The sequence below is a fragment of the Crinia signifera genome, chromosome 3 (assembly GCF_055691185.1).
Source record: "Crinia signifera chromosome 3, ASM5569118v1, whole genome shotgun sequence".
NCBI classification, from domain to species: domain Eukaryota; kingdom Metazoa; phylum Chordata; class Amphibia; order Anura; family Myobatrachidae; genus Crinia; species Crinia signifera.
In genome coordinates, this window is record NC_139219.1 from 110447902 (window position 1) to 110462219 (window position 14318).

The 14318-nt window shown below is 46.5% G+C and overlaps 1 protein-coding gene across 1 annotated transcript in view; it reads right to left on the minus strand.

The window, feature by feature from the left end:
- Nucleotides 1-1878: 1878 nt before the first annotated feature.
- PDCD2 (programmed cell death 2) overlaps nucleotides 1879-14318 on the minus strand; it is a 51783-nt gene continuing 39343 nt past the window's right edge. Inside the window, exon 6 of the mRNA XM_083176383.1 lies at nucleotides 1879-5209. Coding sequence (XP_083032509.1) covers nucleotides 5048-5209 — 162 coding nt within the window. The 3' untranslated portion in view covers nucleotides 1879-5047. The remainder of the gene's footprint in view (nucleotides 5210-14318) is intronic.

Sequence of the window (14318 nt, forward strand, 5' to 3'; positions counted from 1 at the left end):
CATCCGGTGAAGCTGAAAGCGCCGCACGGAGAGAGCAGACAGCATCTCCCCCGCGTGCAGGGAGCGAACAGGACGCGCTTCTGTCCGTCCCTGCTGCGCTGGCAGTGTGAGGATTCTGTGATGAGGAATACTCAACACTGCGTCCTACCTAATAGGTGTTTTTTATTTTCTTAATTTTACACTTATCTATCTCTAAACTTCAGCTGCACAGCAGCCTCTTCAGTATAGCACCCAGTCCGGTAGGCACCTAAAACAAACTGAGGATTCTGGGATGAAGTGGGAGGAGCCTACCTCTCTAAAAGCTTTGGTATAGGTGTCTGGCTCCTGCGGACCCTCCTACATCCCAATGTGAAGCTGTGTCACCAGGACCATTGAAAGAGAAATATAAAATGCTATTTTTAACATGCAGCATCCCTTTAGTTAAGGTGGTATAGTTCATGACATTTTGCTGTATAGAAAAAAAATAAATAAACTATGCAGTATGCTAAAACAGAACTTTTATTATACAGTTTTAACAAGGTTACAGAAAAATATTTGATACCGAGGTTGAATTGAACCGGTCTGAACAAGTATACATCCTGTGTGTATGATCAAGGAGAAGGGAAATGGGAAAAGGACCAAGGCATTGGTACAGTGGCTTATTGTGTAAAAGAAAATGAAGGTAGGTTGCTCCAAAGTGAACCTAATAGTCCCCTGTGGTTAAAGGGTAAACAACTTGGAGGTGTCCTCCTAAAATAATAATAAAAATATAAAAAACACCAGAGAAAATAAATGTACTATCTTGCCGGGGCATAAAACTAAACATTTAATGACTGTAAGGTATGAAAAAAGAGAGATTATCTCAGTAGGACATGCTAATACAAAAAAAACATACAGGGAACATACATGGAATAAAATGGTGAAACACTAGTAATCTTCAAACACTGAAATGAACCCAGCAGGTTGACCATATACACTCCTAGTTTAGAGTGCATGGAACAAATATATCATACCTGACCATAGGCCACACAGATATCGCATAGTTACTTTTGTGAAAACACACATTAAATGTCAGGTAGCTGAAAATAACATTAGTATACCAAGCATAGGGTAAATTCATATGTAAATATGCAAAATCATGCCTAGATACTGTGGGTGGTATTTAATCCCGGGCAATTTTCACCTATTTTTAGGGCGAATTTGACTCGCCCTATTCAAGTGCCATTTTTTCTATAGGTGAAAGAACCAGTATCGGCAAAAAACGCTTGGATCGTCAAATTTGCCACGAATCCCTGTGGTTTTGGCAATTTTACAGCCATTTTTGCCCATTCCAATTTGCCTCCCAAAAGAAGGTGAAACTGCATTGGCGAAAAAAGTACTAAAAAACAGACGTAAAACACCTATCAATGAATACTGCCATTTTCGGGCAGGATTGAACTCCCCCCTGTATGTGAAATCAAGGAAATTGCTTTCCACTGTTCACTAAAAAAATAAAGTTAAAGAGACTAATGCATAATAAATAGTACAATACAAATGAGAGAACCAGACACCTCAATTTTGTCAGTATAACCTTCAAACCAATGTCTCCTCCTCCACCTCTAGAGTTGTATACATTTGGAACTCAGGCTTTTGATCAGTCAGTTGGCTGCCTCCACCAAACAAATTACTGTAAATGGCAGTTCCAAGCTATGCTGCTGGCTCCTTAACCAGTGCGGTGTGTACTTTACCTTACAGTCCATACTTGCAAAGATGTGAGTGGCTTACATTGTTTTCCTACTCGTCAGATCAGCTCACAAGTGGGTATATCCTTTGTGGGAAAGATCGAATTAGTACTGTTCCATTGGCAGCAATGTTGGTCCAGCTTAACCTGTCCATGTTAGTTTACCAGGGTTTGTAGTGGTAGACCAAAAAGGTACTTGTGTAGTTTCATGGCGGCAGGGAAATTTGCATCGCATGCAATCCGATTGCATGTGATGCAATTCTACTTTTGTAGTTTCAAGTTTCCCCTGCCCGCGGATCACATGCGATGCAGCATTTAGCACACCCCCACTATCCACGCCACCCCGAAGCGTGGCGAGCCCCGCGGTACGCGTCCTCCCGACTTGTTTATACCACCACTATCCACGTCGGCAAGGAGTTGATCTTATAAAGTGTGGCGAGCGTAGTGAGCCCCTGGGGGGGGACGATGAAAATGAGCATGAAGCGTGGCGAGCGGACGCGGAATACATGTCAAGTAATCCACGTCGCCTTGCTGCGCTCGCAACACTTTATAAAATCAACTCCACGCCGACGTGGATAGTGGGGGTATGAACAAGTCGCATATCACGTCCGTTTGCCACACTTCAGGGTGGCGTGGATAGTGGGGGTGTGCTAAATCTAAATAGCATGTCATTCGATCGCATGCGATGTGATCCGCGGGCAGGGGAATCTTGAAACTGCTGCCGTGAAACTACACAAGTACCGATCAAAACTATTAAAATAACAGTTTAAAGTCAGTAAAAGAAATTGGGACAATACAAAATGATTTTTTCTTTCTTTCGAGTGGCCTGACCACTTCAATTGTTACTTCAATCAGCCCAAAATCCCACGGTTGCTTATTATTTCTACTTGCCTCCTACTGACAAGCACCAAAAAAATAATGGGAGCCTGGCACTGGAACAAACATTTGCATATTGCACTGTGATGGGTGACATGTAAATATGGGGGCTGACAAATCTAAATTATTCCCTTTGTGCATTAGAATTTCAATCACCACTGAGTTTAACTAATATTTTTAATAATTGTATAAATAACCATGAAAGGCAAACCATCCTATAGAAATCCTGAGATTTCCTCAAGCAATCACTCACTAAAGCAGTGATAGCTAACCTTGACACTCCAGCTGTTGTTGAAATACACATCCCAGCATGCCTTGCATCAGTTTTACTATTTGGCCATGCTAAAACTGATGCAGGGCATGCTGGGATGTGTAGTTCAACAGCTGGAGTGTCAAGGTTAGCCAGCACTGCACTTAAAGGAATCCTAATGCCCTAAGCCTAAAGGGCTGACTGAATATACCAATTAGATTCTTATCTGTTGTCAAATTCTGTATTTCTATGTAACAAATGTCACATTTCTGTAAAAAGATATTCAATAAGGAAATAAAGGAAAGGAAATATTTGTATACATTCTATGAATGGTAATTTGGTGCAAGAGTGAGAGAGGCTCATATTGGTTACACAGATAATTTACCTATATAGTAAGGCTGTAATTCTAAATAATATTCCAAGCCTATATATATATATATATAAAGTACTCAAACAAGTACACATAGGCCCTTATTCTGGTTCACTCACAAATGCTGTGATGTGTCTGACAATTAAACATTTCAGATCAACATAACCGAGTGTGTATAATATGATAAACTGAAGGTTGAGTGGGCCCAAGTGGTGGAAGTGCCCACATAATAAGTTGAGAGCATAATATGTAGGTATGTGGTTAACCCCCTATGTTGCTTGTTACAAAGTGGTATTGCAGGCTATAATTGAAGGGGTGACCAAAAAAGGTACCCGTACCTGATGAGGGCCAAGTGCTAAGAGGGAGAGAAGCTATAATGCTAGTTGACCCTTCAGGGAACTAGACAGCAGTTCCAGCTCAGTGTACTATATTACCCTTGATAGGGTTTATAGTCCTAATTTTACACATATGTCCTTATATAATATTTTTTGACAGAAGGGTGACATCTGCTTTTGGTGCTGGCCCTCTAATTTTGTACCTTTATGCATTATTTATGCTTTATCTTTACATTGTCATATTATTAATGTTTTACTGAACAGTGGAAAGCAAATTTCCTTGATTTCACATATCTACACATGATTTTGCACATTTGCCCTATACTATCCACATATTTTTGGCTACCTGACATTAAGTACTACAGTATATATGATTAAAGCTGATGTGTGTTTTTGCACAAGTAACTTTATGCAATTTCCCTGTGGCCTATGGCCCTGTGTGATACATTTTGTCTTTGCAATCTAAACCAGGAGTAAATTCTGTCAACCTACTGGTTCATTTAGGTGTTTTAAGATTACTAGAGTGTTACACCATTTTATTCCATTTATGTTCCCTGTATGGTTTGTTATTCATACTAGCAACAATTAATGAATGTAAGGAACAAAAAGAGGTTAAATAATACATAGGTAGTTTTGTGCCCTTGGCAAAAGTAATTTTCTTTTCCTTGGTATATAGCATGCATCCCATCAGTGCACCAGGAACAAGTTACAAAATGGAGGCACTGCTTTACTATATTCAGTAGGAGCACTTTTATATTTATATAGATTTCAATTTCGATTGTTTCTCTTGTGAAACGCTCATGAAATCTTTTCACCCCATATTTAGAATGCTTTAAGTGTGTGTTGGCAAGAGGTCAACATAACAACTGTAATACAACTGAAAGTTCAACTGCATAAAACATAACTTTATGTATTTCCAGAATATCAGTCTTGCAAACAATAGACATTGTGGATGCAGTGCTCTCTTTATTAAATATGTTACAAATATGTTACAATAAACCAGGAAGAATATTATCTGGGATCTGATATTTTCTTTATAAAAATGTGTGTGTGGGGGGGGGAGATGATATTTTTATTAATGAGAGAAAAAAAGCACATTACACAACTTCAAGGACTAAAGTGCAGACCACAACTATTAGGCTGCAGCCAGTTTATTTGGTTGCTTTCAGTTAATTTTCAGCACAGGTTCTCGGATCAGTCCTCAGGACCCAACACAGTGCATGTTTTGCAGGTTTCCTCACCGAATCAAGTGAAATAATTAGCTCCACCTGTGGATCTTTTAAAATGTGTCAGTAATGAGCGCACTTATTGGGTAACCTTGAAACTGTGAACTATATAGGGTCCAGAGGACACAGTTTTAGAACCACTGGTATAGTTGTAAGATACAAAACAGAAGCTATACACTGGGGCTGCTTAAAACCCATTATCTGTTAAAGTGCAACTTTGTCAAACCATTCAATATAGCCATCTTCTTTATGATGATATATATTCATAAAGATGGAATGAATCAGCACATATTATATTGCATCTGCAGGCACATCTTGTTTCCACAGGAACTCCTCAGCATACTGTGTTTCTGCATTGCAATTAGAAGAGCATGTATACACTGCCAAAATCCCCCAATCAATGCTTTGTTGAAGACTATCCACTTTTAGATGGTTCAATAACTGTGGCATTACCTGGGAAAAACAAAATCACAGTAAAGAATAGTAATAATTCCATTATCCTATATAATAAAAGGTGAACACTGCTCCTCACCTTTATGAGGGAATTTAAGTGTCAGCTACTAAAAGGCACCAGATGGAGCAAAGTGTAGCACCGTATGGGCCCACACAGCCACCGACATCACTTATGTTCTGTCATTTTGCTGGGCTGTTAACTAGTAAGTATAACACTTAACATTAGAGGAAGGTGGTTAGCAGCACAGTGGCATCCAGATGAAGTCAGCCTATACATTTGTCAAGTTATATTCTCCCTTGTTTAATATATCATCTGGACTAATCATAGACCGACTCATGATAGACGCCAAAAGGTCAGGTATAGAGAAAGAGTACTTTTTTGGGGGGGGGGGGGGGGGGGGGGGGGGGGGGGGGGGGGGGGGGCGGCACTGCTTATGAAAAAAAGTTCAATATGCATACTTCATTCTTCTGAATTTGGAACAAAAATTGGATGGATATCTATAAGCAACACACTGAGAGATATTTCTTGAATTGTCACACTTAAAAAAGACACTTGTTGTAACAGTACAATGAGTCTATGCAACTGTATTTGTATATAAACAGTAGCAATAATAATAATGAGTGACTGTTTCAGGTTAAGAAATCAGTGCAACAGTAGATATTTGTGTGACAATCTCGTTTAGTCAAATGATTGATTAGAGTAATATGCTGGTTCAAATCACTTCAGTCAGTACTAGGGATGCCAATCCCGGGGCATTTTTTCAATCCCGGTAATCGGGATTGAAAAATGCTCAATCCCGGGATCCGGGGATCGGCATCTCTAAATCAGTTTAGGCCAAAAAACACGCTACAAAAAAACAAGAAGCCCAGTCCACCCCCTGCTTCAGCCGCCCCGCACATTCATTTACTTACACCGGCGGCCAGGAGCAGGGCAGACAGGAGCGGGAGGCGTCGGCGGCGGTAGCAGCTGCAGAGCCGACGGCTGACGCTGCCAGGTCCGGTCCAGGTCAGAGATGATTCTGGAGCAGGTATGGGCAGTCTGACCTGCGCAGCGTGATGGTCAGAGGTCACGCTGCGCAGGTCGGACTGCCCATACCCACTCCAGACTGCAGTCTGGGGATCAGGAACTCCTGGGTAGCGTCTGAGCACTCGCTCAGACGCTGCCCGGCATTAGATATGCGCATGCGCATATAATCCCGAAATCCCGGGATTGGAAGATCTAATCCCGGGATTCAAATCCCGGCGTTTTTTAGACCAAATCCCGGGATCCCGCCGATCCCAGGATTGGCCACCCTAGTCAGTACTGAAGAAGCAGCCATGCGAAACGGCCGTTTGTAATCCCTCCCACACCATCATGGGCAGTGACGGCATGTATGCTCGACTACAGCATCGCATCTGAGACCTAGACTCATTCCTCCTGACAGTTTGGAAGCTGAGACAAGCGCCGCACGGACTCCTGTGCAGACAGCACTAGTTACCAGTGTGGCCAGACACTGGCAGGTATTATACCGCACAGTATCAGCCGCACCAAGCCTTTGTCCCCCATACACATATTACCGTGTTTACCGCGCTAATATATAGTGGGGTCAAGCGCTGCAGGATACTTTTTCCTACAGCGCATACTTATAAATTGTGTATAATTTGTTACTGTTTCTAACCAGGGGACTGTGCATAACAGGCGCTGTCTAGGCGCCTCTTCCCTCCTGTTGTCAAAGCCCACTTCTCTTTACATTTCACTCACAGCTCTCCTATACTCCAACACTCAGTGACCATCTTCGTCCGCATACTCATCTCCATCATTGGCATCAAGCCTCTAGTTGTATGTTGATTGAGTCCTCACTACTTACATTTAAGCTGTAATGTGTATTGATCTATGGCGCTATTTATTTGTACTGTATTTTTGTTATTTATTCAATGTTATGCCAAGCTTTGTCTCCCTGTATTGTTCCTTTGTACGGCGCTGCAAAACACTTGTGGCGCCTTATAAATAAAATAATAATAATAATAATAATAATAATAGGCACTTTTCCTACAGCGCAAAAAGTACTAATTGTGTCTGTTTACTTGTTTCTAACTTTGGGACTCTGCATAACAGAAATACACCTAGCAGACTGTCCTTTTCTGCATCTCCCTCCCAGGGATCTCCCTGCTCTAACCGGATTGCCGCTCACTCCCCACCTCTACACCCTGTAAGTGGTCAGCAGCAGCGCATACCAGATTACCAGGGATCCCCTCCATCTACCTCCCAGCACTTCCTCATCCAAGGGTGCAGTCAGAGACCCTGCACTGGGTTACTACTAGGGATCTGTCCAGCACATTTAGGACAGCAGTTGTACCTTCCCTTTCACCCTATCAAACTGAGACCTTAAAAGACTCGCTCACCTGGAATGCAAAGCCCCGAGTTCCTGATTTGAACCAGCATATTACTCTAATCAATTAACTAAACGAGATTGTCACACCAATGTCTACTGTTGCACTGATTTCTTAACCTGAAACAAAGTCACTCATTAAATTGCTACTGTTTATATACAAATACAGTTGCATAGACTCATTGTACTGTGACAACAAGTGTCTTTTTTAAGTGTGACAATTCAAGAAATATCTTGCAGTGTGTTGCTTATAGATATCAATAGATATCCATCCAATTTTTGTGCCAAATTCAGAAGAATGAAGTATGCATATTGAATCTTTGTGCATCCTCCAAGAAGTATTTTACACATTATTCTTGCTGAAGGAAATAACTAAGTACAAGTACCCCAATAGTGCTGTGTACTTCTAATATATGTTGTTTTTCATGTTGTGTCAGTGTCAATTTTATTCATAAATATATGTTGACCATGATAAAAGTTAAGTTTTAGACAAACTTTTTTTCCATAAGCAGTGCCCCCCAAAAAAGAGAGAGTACTCTTTCTTTCTCTATACCTGTACATTCACCTCCACCATCCATTCGAATATCTCCACTTAGGCACCCCATTTAAATATTGTGGATCTATAACTGTGTTTTGTATACAACTACCTACATTCGTGTTATATGCATGTGTACCGGTATTCCCCCAACTTCCCCTTCCCGTAAAAGAGGGATTTTGTACTTACCGTAAATCCTTTTCTCCAAGTCCACTGGTGTCACTGGAGTTACACTGGGGAATAGAAGGCGACCACAGGGAGCTTGGGCACTTTAAATAAAAGATTAGAGTGGCTGGCTCCTCCCCTTGTACTTCCCCTCTCAGGCCAGTCGTAAAGGTTGTGCCCGGAAGGGAGCGGGAAGATAAAACACACTTCTGAAGAGGTCAACACCACATACATCATTCAATACATTAAGTAAAGAAGAAACAGTGAGTAAAAAAGAACACTGAAATTCCAAACATACAGAGTCAACAGACAACGTAATATTATAACATAACAGTTGCAACCTTAGCAGGGAAACTCCAAGTGAACGATCCCTGTAGGAACATGCCCTAAGGCAACAGAAGGAAAACAGCGCTGAGGCGGGCGTCCAGTGACACCAGTGGACTCGGAGAAAAGGATTTACGGTAAGTACAAAATCCCTCTTTCTCCTTCATCCAGCAGGTGTCACTGGAGTTACACTGGGGATGTCCCAGAGCTTTCAACCCGGGTGGGTGAGCGCTGAGAGCCCCTTAATACCCTGCGGCCGAACACTGAAGCCGGAGCCGCAAAGGTATCAAACCTGTAGAACTTCACAAAGGTTCTACTGCCCGACCAGGTAGCAGCTCGGCAGAGTTGCTGGAGGGTTACTCCTCGGGCAGCTGCCCAAGAAGGACCCACCGACCTGGTTGAGTGCGCCGTGATACAAGCAGGAGTCCGAGAAGAGGAGATGTAGGCCTGACGAATGGTCAGCCGAATCCACCTGGAAAGAGTTTGCTTTGAAGCCGGCCACCCGCGACATACTGGGTCGTAGGTGACAAAAAGAGAGTCAGACTTCCTAATGGAGGCTGTGCGAGATACATAGATTCGTAAAGCCCGAACTACATCCAGAGATCTTGCTTCTGGCGAGTCCTCTGTAAAAGCTGGAACCACGATAGGCTGGTTCAAGTAGAAGGAAGACACCACCTTTGGGAGGAAAGAGAGTAGTACAGAGCTCTGCTCTGTCAACAAGGAACTGAAGAAAAGGAGAGCGACAAGAAAGAGCCCCCAGTTCCGATACCCGCCTGGCAGATGCCAAAGCCAGTAAAAGTACGACCTTCCACGTAAGATAGCAAAGGTCCACCTCCTCCAAGGGCTCAAACACCGAGGTTTGTAAATGCTGGAGGACCACATCCAGGTCCCAGGGAGCCGTAGGACGACGTATGGGCGGTTGTAACCGTAACACCCCCTGGAAAAAGGTCGGTACCTCTGGAAGAAAGGCCAGCTTTCTCTGAAAAAAAAAAAAAAATGGAAAGAGCTGAGACCTGTACCTTTAGAGTTTTGAGCCTCAGCCCTTAGGCCAAACCATTCTGTAGGAAGAGAAGGAGTCTCGCCTTCTTGAACAGGCACGTGGAAACACCACGCTTCTCACACCAAACCACGTACGAACACCAAATGCGGCGATAGTGCACGGAGGTGACCTCTTTCCTTGCCCGTAGCATGGTAGGTATGACCGCTGTAGGTGTGCCCGTCTCAGGATGGACTTTTCAACAGCCAAGCCGTCAAATGAAGACGACCTAAATCTGGGTAGATGAAGGGTCCCTGGCTGAGAAGATCGTCCTGAAGTGGAAGGGGCCACGGCTCGTCTAAAAGCAGTGCTGTCAGACTGTAGTACCAAGACCGACATGACCAGTCCGGTGCGATCAGCAGTGCCGTGACTCCCTCTCTCAGGATTCGTTGAAGAACTCAAGGAATCAACAGGAATGGTGGAAAGAGGTATACATATCGGAAGGGCCAAGGAGCGACCAGCGCGTCCACCCCTTCTGCTTGTGGGTCTCGCGTTCCGGCGAAGAACCTGGGGAGCTGAAAGTTGTGCCGAGACGCCATCAAGTCCACCTGAGGGCAACCCCAGCGATGGATCAACTTCTGAAACACCTGAGGGTGTAAGCACCACTCCCCTGGATGTACGTCCCGCCGACTGAGGAAGTCTGCCTCCCAGTTTTCTACTCCAGGTATGAAAATGGCAGACAGGGCTAGGGCGTGTGTCTGGGCCCAGAGCAGAATCCTGCTGACCTCCTTCATGGCCGCGCAACTGCAGCTGCCACCCTGCTTGTTGATATACGCCACGGCCGTGGAGTTGTCGGACTGGACGCGGATGGCCCTGCCTTGAAGGAAAGGTCTTGCCTGTAGAAGAGCTTAATAGACAGCTCGGAGCTCCAGCACATTGATCGAGAGAAGACTTTTCTGTAGCGTCCATAACCCCTGGTACTGTCGGTCCAGGGATACTGCTCCCCAACCGCGGAGGCTGGCGTCTGTGGTTAGGAGGGTCCAATCCCAGATCGCAAATCTCTTCCCCTGTTGCAGGTTTGAGGTGTTGAGCCACCAAAGCAAGGACAGGCGAGCACGAGGGGACAGGGTCACCATCTGTTGTAAGTGTAGGTGAGAACCATACCACTGATGTAGAAGCGACAGCTGAAAAGGCCGAGCATGAAACCGGCCGTACTGAATTGCTTTGAATGTGGATACCATCTTTCCCAGAAGCCTGGTGCACGGACACTTGTCTGAGACGCAGGACAAGTCTGACCAAGGCCTGTAAGGACTGAATCTTGTCGGCTGGCAGAAACAACTTCATCTGGATGGTGTCCAGGATCATCCCTAGAAACCGAAGCTGCTGACTTGGCTGAAGTCGCGACTTCGCCAAGTTGAGAATCCAGCCGTGGGATGTGAGGATTTTCTGTGTAAGCCGAATGTTCTCTAGCAGGGACTCCCGGGAGCGGCTCTTCAGCAGAAGGTCATCCAGATATGGGAAGATAGTAACCCCCTGCGTACGGAGAACCTCCATCACCTTGGTGAAAATCCGAGGTGCTGATGAGAGGCCAAACGGTAGGGCTTGAAATTGCCAATGCTGTTCCCTACTGCGAACTGGAGGTATGCTTGGTGAGGGGGCCAGATGGGTATGTGCAAGTAAGCGTCCCTGATATCGATAGATACCAGGAACTGTCAGTGTTCCAACCCCTGAATCACCGACTGCAGGGACTCCATCTTGAATCTGGCTACTTGGAGGTACGGGGTCAAATCCTTTAAATTGAGGATGGGACGCACCAAGCCATCCGGCTTCGGCACGAGAAAAAGACTGGAGTAGTAGCCCCAGGTACGCTCTTCGACAGGCACCGGAACCACTACTCCCGTGTTTCGCAATATTGCAATTGCTGTCAATAATTGCCGTCCCTTCTCTGAAGGTAGGGGAAGTCCTGTCTTGAAAAACCTGTTTGGAGGAGACAGACTGAAATGAATCTTGTAACTAGGGTCACAAGATCCCTTACCCAGGCGTCCTGACAGGACTGGAGCTAAACGGGAATGAAGTTTCGCAGTCGAGCTCCCACCCTGGTGTCCCCCAGCAGGGTCGTGATGCTGAAGGTTTGGTAACCTTGGGGTCCAGTGTGGCTGTACAGGCACTTCTGCCGCGACCTCTGGAACCACGATGTGATGGGGGCCCCTCCTCTGGAACGACCTCTGAATCTGGCGGAGGGACGAAAGGATGGCCCTTGGCCGGCCCTACGTGAAGGCAGAGGAGCTGCGGAAGGGAGGAAATGGGACTTACCTCCCATCGCCTGGGATATCCATCTATCCAGCTCTGGGCCGAACAGGAGCTCCCTATTGAAGGCCAAGGATTCCACCGCCAGTTTTGATTCGGGGTCTGCCTGCCACTGTGAAGCCAGAGGGCTCTACAGGCCATAACGGACAGTGCAGAAATTCTGCCTGCAACTATAGAGATATCCGAGGAAGCCTCTATCAGAAAAGTGGAGGCATCCTGGATCTGTTCCGACAGATGAAGGATAGTCGCCGGATCTGAGCCTTCCCGTATCTCCACTGAGATTTGGGATGCCCATACACCTATGGCCTTAGAAACCCAGCATCCGACCTGCGCCGGACACTGTAACACCCCAGCAGCTGAAAAAATATTTTTCAGGGTTACCTCCAACTTGCGGTCAGCGGTGTCTTTAAGGGTGGTAGCCCCAGGAACCGGAAGGACTGTCTTCTTTGACAGTTGCGACACGGATGAATTTACCACCGGTGGTATCTCCACTCGCTTACGGCCTTCAGGCAGTAGTGGATAATTTTGCAAAAACCTCTTAGGGGTCTGAAAGCGCTTATCTGGATGCTTCCAAGCCTGTGTAACATGATCATCCAACTCTTCCGCTGTAGGGAAGCTTGGAGACAATTTTTGATTTTTTTTCCAAAAAGGGAAGGACGAGAGGGAGTGTCCACTTCATCCGTCATGTTACAAGCAACCTTGATCATATCAATCAAGTCCTCAATCACCTGAGAGGGTTGAGCCGGAGTGTCATAGGTTTCAAGTACATCCTGCATATCGTCAGGGGAGAATCAGGGGAGTCCACATGTAGTGGAGAGGCCCTCCTCCTTTGTAAAAGGGGGGGGGGGGGAGCTGTTTTGAGGAGGAAGGGCGTGCTTGCCCTGGAGCCAAGGCCTTAGTTAGGCTCTGGACAGCAGAGGCTAAATCACTCTGCTGGCTCCTGGAGGTCTCTCTATCTCTCTGAGACTGAGAGCTCAGAGGATAAGCGTGTCATGACATTAGTGAGCTGTGCAGCCCAAAACGGGGGGTCCCCTGTGGCCTGTGACACAGTGGGATTCACAGCACATTTATCACAGTACAGGACCTCTGGAGGGGAAGGTGTAAACTTAGGCCAGTATTCAATGGCCGGGGGTCGTGGGCGGCAGCGAATCCTGTGTAGGATTCGCTGCCCTTTCGCCTTGGATTCTCCCTGCTGGGAGATTCGCTGGCAGACGCCCATCCTCAGTATTCAACGCGTCAGGGGCTCTCAGCCCCTGACGGCGAAAATGACCCCCTATGACGAATTGTGCTCCTGGCTCTCTCCCCTGCTCCTGCGGCTACACTGCCACTGCAGGGGATAGAACGGAGTCCCGGCGGGGGAGCACATTGATGCCGCACAGCCTGAGGACGGGTCCAGCAGGAGCAGCAGACCTCCGGCTCCAGCAGCCCCGGCACTGACATCTGCTATCACAGCGCTGGGGCTGCCAGAGGACTGCGACTGCTGCTGATGCTGGACCCGACTCTCCCTAGTGACAGCTGCTGCCGGAGCCTTCCCCCCCACACACACTCGGTGCGCGACGACCGCGGCACCGCTCCCCCTGTCACCCGGCTGCTCACTTCCTGACGAAATCGCCTGAGATCCGCCGGCGGCCTGTGAGTGAGCAAGCAGTGGTGTAGGGGGAGCGGGGTCTGTGGTGGGCGCCCGACGCACTGACAGGTTGCCGGTGGCTGAGCTGGCAGTCCGTGTCAGTGACACAGCGGGCGGGTGGTCCGGCCGGCCGGCACATAGAGGTACAAGCTTCCACTGCCGCCCAGATCATTCCCGCTGGTGCACATAGGTGGGGGCAGCGGCGGGCTGGGGCAGTGGTGCAGCGGTAAACGCGGTCACAAACCGACTGTTATTGTCGGCATTTGAGGCCGCCGCAGCAGCACTACACAACGTGATAATGGCAGTCGGCTCTCTCCCTGGCTTTCTCCCCTGCTGCTGCGGACAGGGGATTGAGCGGGGGAGCGCGCTGATGCTGCCAGGAGCCCCGCACAGCCTGAGGACAGGGACGGGTCCAGCAGCAGCAGACCTCCGGCTCCAGCACCCTATTCTAGAATGGAATAATTACATGAATTATGTACAACATATTTTTTAACTCTGTAACACTGCAGTTTGATTGCCCCACTGTTTTCGCATTAATATATGACAGCTGTGCTGTAGCAGAGCTTCCCAGCTGCATCATGCTCTGCAGTGCTCCCAGCCCCACACTAATCAATGAGGAATCTTATAAATTAGATAGTAAATACCCGATACCATCAAGTCATGGCCTGTCTTTGCAGGAGGAATTGGCAGCCTCCCTGACGCAGTCCCCCCCCCCGCCGTATGGTACGTTAAAAAAAATAAAAATAAAATTACAAATATATTTATGTGATCCTTGTCCAGTAAAAGAAATAGCAAGACTCTTCAAA